The sequence below is a fragment of the Austrofundulus limnaeus genome, unplaced genomic scaffold (assembly GCF_001266775.1).
Source record: "Austrofundulus limnaeus strain Quisiro unplaced genomic scaffold, Austrofundulus_limnaeus-1.0 Scaffold103, whole genome shotgun sequence".
Classification (NCBI taxonomy): Eukaryota; Metazoa; Chordata; class Actinopteri; order Cyprinodontiformes; family Rivulidae; genus Austrofundulus; species Austrofundulus limnaeus.
Window position 1 is genome coordinate 130,390 of NW_013952505.1, and position 6,794 is coordinate 137,183.

Here is a 6,794-nt window from a genome sequence, read left to right on the forward strand (position 1 = left end):
AAGTAGAAGCAGCCTTTTGAGCTAGTGCAGCCATGAGTCTTCTTGGGAATGATGCAACATGTTTTTCACACCTGGATTTGAGCAGCATCTGCCATTCTTCCTTGCAGATCCTCAGGTTAGATGGTGAATGTTGGTGGACACCCATTTTCAGGTCTCTCCAGAGATGATCAGTTGGGTTTCGGTCAGTCTCATGAAGGGTGTATCAGAAAAAATGATACTCTCAGAAAAATCGCCATAAAAGTAACAAAGAATATGATTTTGAAAATGTGGYCATAACTTTTGGTAGAGGGGATCATTCTGCTTCGAATGACACCAAAATCTTAGTTAACGCTTCACGCTCCAGTGAGCAGGGACAGTTGGAAATTCACAGGATTCATGTCCTTTGCGCAAGGATATGGGAGGGTTAAAATACGATCTGTCACATAAAATTAAAAGTTTAGATGGTGTTTTACATGCATGCCAAGGTGTTTTTTAAAAATAATTAACCCTTTCATGTCCTAACTTAGAAACAAAAATATCTCAGGTGTGTGTCTTTCCTAATCAAGTCCAATCAGTTTAATTAAACGCAGCTGGACTCCAATGAAGGAGTAGAACCATTTCAAGGAGGACTAGAAGGAAATGAACAGCATGTGTCTCTCTTGAAAAAGAGGTTTTTAATCTCAATGGGACTTCCTGGTTAAATAAAGGTTATAAATAATGTGACTTAAATATGCTTGTCTTAGCAAAGGGTCTGAATATATACAGTACGACAATGTGATATTTCAGTTTTTTTAATAAATTTGCAACATTTCTACATTTCGGGTTTTTATTTATTATTTTTTTTCTGTCAAGATGGGGTGCTGAGTGTACATTAATGAGAAATAAAATAAACATTTTCGATTTTGGCTAATGGCTGCAATGAAACAAAAAGTGAAAAATTTAAAGGGGTCTGAATACTTTCTGTACCCACTGTAAATTAGTTTTGTTTGTACCAATCTATTAGCAAAGAAATAAACATACTGCAACTAACGTTACAAGAGCCCAGAACAAAACAGAAGGCTGTTTTCTGTCTCCACATTGATAAGTTTTGTGCATCTTTCACAGCTTATCATGCACAATAAGAAGCCCATTACCATCCTACTCACCCACTATGACCATACACCATCTGGCCCACCGGCGAATTCATTTATGATAAAACTAGATTTTAAATCTTAAATGAAATTTACATAAAATACAATAATTGTCATTAAGATATCGGCCTCTGAGATGCTGGCTTTCAACAACTGTGACCCTCTTATCAGTTTAGCTGAAAAGCCCTGACTGTCACAGAGCATCCAGAAGCTGACTGATTTTCTTTCACATCATTGCAAGTTTGTCATCGAATTTAAAAAGTGACTAAATGCGAAAGGTGCAGTGAAGAAAATGGGAATAAAAACAATGTTTTAGCCCAGTACTGACCACTTCTCGGGGCAGCGCGGAGTCCTCTGGACGAAGCACCAACAGGTTCACAAGCCCCCCCATGGGTGCAGCTCGAAGCAGGGCCACCACCTCTTCTTGGCTCTTTCCACTCAGGTCCACTCCACTTACCTGCACACATAGATGCACACAAATACACAAACGCACAATTARAAATAGGATATGCATGCAGGATGTATATGTAAAATGTGTCCTCTACCCAAGCGTTTGCAGATTACAGCCCCAGTCATCTGAAGCTGGAAATAAACGAGGGTTCATGCTCTCTAAAATGAGCTCAAGCTGATTTTCATTTCAGTCTGACTGAAAGAATCAAAATATTGTTTCAACTAATGACATTTCAATGGAAACTCAAAGCTGCTGTTAAATTGTTACCAGCTGTAGCAAATGTGAAGTGTTTTTCTTGTTCTAACAAAAGCACTGAATGACAGAATTTGAAAAAACAAAAGCCACGTCAGCTAAGAAGTAATTAGTCTCTGAAACATCTGACGACCTCCATGAACACACTTGCTGAACACTACAAAAGGTTTGGTGGTTTGAGGTTGTTCGAAGGCCCCTGCTCCACCTCTAGAAGTTGGTCTCCAGCTTTCAGTCGACCATCTTGGATGGCGGCCCCTCGAGGAAGGATGTTTTTGATGAAAATGGGAGCACTTCCACCAATAGGGACGTCTCTAGACGTGATGCTGAAACCAAGACCCTCTGGACCTGAGAAAGTAAAAAAAGATTTGTTTATATTGTACAACAAGCTTACATGAGTTACCAGGTATGCAATTGCACCATTATTTTTTTTTATTTTTTAAGTGTCTTCAACAGGCATTTTAGGCAACTTTGATTGTGTTTAAACATCTACAAGATTTCATGTCCCTTTAGTTCTGAAATACATATATTTCTGAAAACCAAGGTTTTCATAAGAAAGAGGCACAGATATTTAAAAGTATTTCAGATGTCCCAAAACAATCCATAAAAAGTGGTTTTATTCAGGTAAAAAAATAAAATAAAAAAAATCTGAAAGTTATGGTCAAAATGTTTGCTAAAATGCYTTACAGTCAGAAGTTGGTTTTGAGACAGAAATAGCACATTTTTGCAGATTTTGGCCCCCAGAGCAGTGGTTTTGGACAACCTGTCAAACTTCTCCCTTCAAACTTAATGAGTTGTATCAGGGTCTTTTGTTCTGTGTTTATATCGGTGAAAGAAGTTTGCACAATGGCATCAACTGCAATTATTCRATGTTTATCAGACTGTATCACAAGTCTATGTGATTTTTTGTCATACAATGTCTGAAATAAAGCCTTTATTTAACAAAATATTTTTTAGGTATCTTTAGTGCAAAACAATTTGTTTTAGGTCTCTAGGCTCAGGGTCAAGATTGTTTCTGTGGACATCAAATAGAAGGATAAAGACGGGGCTACATGGTGGTATATCTGTTATTAAAGTCTCACAATCAGGACATCTTGAGTTRCAAACCTTTTCTAAGGYCTTTCTGWGTGGAGTTWCRATGTTCTCTTTGTGTATGCATGATTTTCTCCAAGTATTCTGTTTCCTCCCAGAACCCCAAAACATACAAGTTATTATGTAAAATGTAATTGAAGACTGTGAATTGACGTTTTGTGTGAATGTATGCAATGGATGGTTGTTTGTCTTGTTTCTCTGCATCTGTCCGGGTGTAATCTATAAGTGCATAAAGCAAATATTGTCCCAAAACGAATCATGGAGCATGTGGTCAAAACCTGACCTTGCATCTGTAAACACATTAAACTGGGACTAACTTTGATGTGATTGCTGCACATGTAGAACATTGTTATCAGGACCGTAATAGTTTGAAGATGTTTTTCTTCCTGACTTTTTTTCTTCTCATTTTAAAGATGTAACAATATTCATGCACCAACTTTTCATTCAACATTTTTTGCTCACCTTTTTAAAAGGCAGACTATTGTTGATGCCTGTATACATGAAAATTCTGAACCTTTGGAATTGACTTGATTCAAAAAGGTCATCATAGCTATTTAAACTTAGTAAGTGCAAAAATGGTTATAACTCAATTRCACTGCTTAAATTTGTTGTAGTAGAAGCTTAGGCTTAACCCAAACACATTTTCCAAACATTAACACATCATTTAATTTTTTTTGTTTGAATGCAAGGATSGCTCGTTTTATTACATACTTTTTTTGTTTTTTGTGCAACTGTTTTTCTMCATGAACTAATTAGACTTTTCAAGATTATCCAGTATCTAGTTCTAAAGGTCCTGTCACACCATAACATTTTAGACAACTTATGTCAACGTATGAAAAAATTGTTATGACTACGTATTTTATGCATGTTGGCTACATATTTAATCTAAATGTAAGTATTATAGTATCTATAAAGAATCTTCCAGTACATTTTTATTCCATCTTCATCAATGAATTTGTTTAAATGTTAACAATAAAATATATGTACCTGTTTTTTTTTTTCCCTGCCAGATTTTTGATCAGTTCAGGAGATCTGCTGGATGATTTTTTTTTTTCAGGAAGTCATCATGGAGATTGTTCCTAACGGTACCCTAGCTGTTGGCATTTCCTAGCCGTCAAGCTGGAAAGTTGCATTATGTGGTTCAAGATGAGGATTTTTTTAACAGTGACAGCAGTGATTAGTATTCGTGTCAAAGTAGCTGCTAAATTCACAGAGCTGTCAGCACCTCTGATAGCTCATCATGACCTACTTTTCCCTGTGTGTCTCTTTAGCACTCTGTCGAACTGTCAGCCTGCTGACAGTGATGTGCTGATGAACAACAAACACTACTAAAAGGAGGGGGGAAAAACACAAACCATGGATTGCAACTTTCTCGTGGCTCCTGACAAACAAACTTGCTGCAGGTTTATAAAGAGATTGCTTATGGAGTTAGAAAGTTGAGCTGCTGAAGATAATGACGCTCTCTGATCTCTCCATCAGAGTGGTTTGATAACTAGCAGACGGAAATAGCTGTCATCGTTCATGCTGAGCATTAAATATGCAGTTTGTCTTTCGAACTGTCAAACTTTTTAATAGAAGGTCACAAAGTTGCTGTAGAAATGCCTTTCTAGGTGATGGTGTTATTAAGTGCATAAAGGGAATAAAGATGTTTTCATTTATAAGCAAAAACCCTATTTCATGTATTTCAAAGATTTATTTTCTGTCAGTTTGTTTTGCACCAACACCAGCATTGAATATATACAGCAGAACTTTGTCCAACATTTTGCCAACCAAACACATTACACAAAAAASAAACTGGTTTGTTAATATTTCTATTTTATTGCCTTATAACTTCAAATTAAATTGATTATTGATTTGTGTTGGCCCTTGTAGAATATGTTGTATACAACCCTCAGCTACTACCACAGCTTAAAATCTACCTGCCATAAAAAACTGAGTTATACACATTTTTTATGTTAGCTACGTAATATCGATGAGCTGTGACAGCCATCTTGAACTTGATCAATTATACAAGCTAAGCAGTGAAAACRTAATGATTATTTTCTGAAAGATTTTACTAAAATCCAAATGAAGYCACACAGGTCTACTAATAATTTATTTCTTTTTAATTACAGTTAGTTAGATTTTACAGATATTAATTATTGAGAAAAGCCCTGTCACTGCTTAACTCACTGAAGTTTGACCTGCCATAAATTTATATTTATATATATATATATATATAAAAGTATGTCCCTGGCTCTAGGGACGTGGAACGTCTCCTCCCTGGTGGGGAAGGAGCCTGAGCTGGTGTGTGAGGTTGAGAGGTTCCGACTAGATATAGTTGGACTCACCTCGACGCACCTCTCTGGCTCTGGAACCAGTCTCCTTGAGAGGGGTGTGACACTCTTCCACTCTGGAGTTGCCCATGCTGAGAGGTGCAGAGCAGGAGTGGGCATACTTATTACTCCCATCTCGGTGCCTGTATGTTGGTGTTCACCCCGGTGAACAAGAGTGCCTCCTTCCGCCTACATGTGGGGGGATGGGTTCTGACTGTTTGTGCCTACGCGCCCAACAGCAGTTCAGATTACCCACCTTTTTTGGAGTCATTGGAGGGGGTCCTGGAGAGTGCGCCAAATGGGAGACTTCAATACTCACATGGGCAATGACAGTGAGACTTGAAGGGGTGTGATTGGGAGGAATGGACGCCCCGATCTGAACCCGAGCGGTGTTTTGTTATTGGACTTCTGTGCTCATCATGGATTGTCCATAACAAACACTATGTTCAAACATAAGGGTGCCGCAGTTCAATGATTGATTTTGTTGTCGTCTCATCTGATCTGCGGCTGCATGTCTTAGACACTTGGCTGAAAAGAGGGGCGGAGCTGTCAACTGACCACTACCTGGTAGTGAGTTGGCTCCGATGGTGGGGGAGGATGGCAGTCCTACCTGACAGATCCAAACATAAAGTGAGGGTCTGCCAGTGGAGTACTGTACCAATTCCTTAAAATCAAAATGAAAATGTTTATAAAATCCTGGTGAGTCCTTCTACATGATATTTTTTGTCAAACCCTACATATCACAGTACTTGTTTTATTTATTTATTTTTTTACTATGATCTCATCCCAACTCAGTTCCCCTTCAGTGCTCAAGAAACAGTCTAATGAGCAGAATCAAACTCCTGCCTCCATCTGAAGATTCTATCATTAATGGTTCAATCAGGCAATTAGGAGAATGCATCTCTAATAGGCCTTCGGTAATTAACCACTGACGTCTTTATTTTGGGTAATAGAAGACCAGGATAAAAGTAATTGTATCCCCTTTCTAGTTTAGTTTGAATCCTGGCTCCAATAAGCCAATTAAACAGCAAACACTGAGAGGCTGAGGGACATGACAATGACTTAATGGGCTGCGTATGTTGTTTTCAACAGAAGAATTTGATTAAGGCACTCTTGTTAATGTGCCATTCAAGATCTGCTCCTGCCACTTGGAACTCTGAGCCACTTAGACCGAATCACAACAATTACATTGAGTCGACAACAAAACTGCCTCAGCCTGTCGAAAAGTGCATTAGTAGTGATAAAGTCTGATGGTAATTAAATGGAAATGGCAGGATAGATTTCCGAGCCACATCTCCCTCCCCAAAGTCCAACAGTTTTACTATTCTTAAATTTTTCTTATTCAAAGTTTGGATGATGATTTAGCTCCATTTGAAGTTCACAAATGGATTCAAGTTTCCTTGAGAGGCTCGCTCATTTTAGTAAGCCTTATTTAAATTGTAAGTAAAATTGTTTGTAACAGTCTTTTGGGCAAGAGCATAAAAACTTTTAAAAGTTATCAATTGTCATGAATTAGACTGCAAAGCTTTATGAATAGTGAAAATAAACTAAAATATTGGCATAAATGTTACGGATGTC

At 37.8% G+C, this 6,794-nt stretch overlaps 1 protein-coding gene across 2 annotated transcripts in view; it reads right to left on the minus strand.

Annotated features, from left to right (window-relative positions):
- LOC106521108 (partitioning defective 3 homolog) overlaps window positions 1–6,794 on the minus strand; it is a 330,008-nt gene that overhangs the window by 111,711 nt on the left and 211,503 nt on the right. For both annotated transcript variants that reach the window (XM_014013528.1, XM_014013529.1), the window contains 2 exon segments: window positions 1,438–1,566; window positions 2,018–2,157. In XM_014013528.1, coding sequence (XP_013868982.1) covers window positions 1,438–1,566; window positions 2,018–2,157 — 269 coding nt within the window.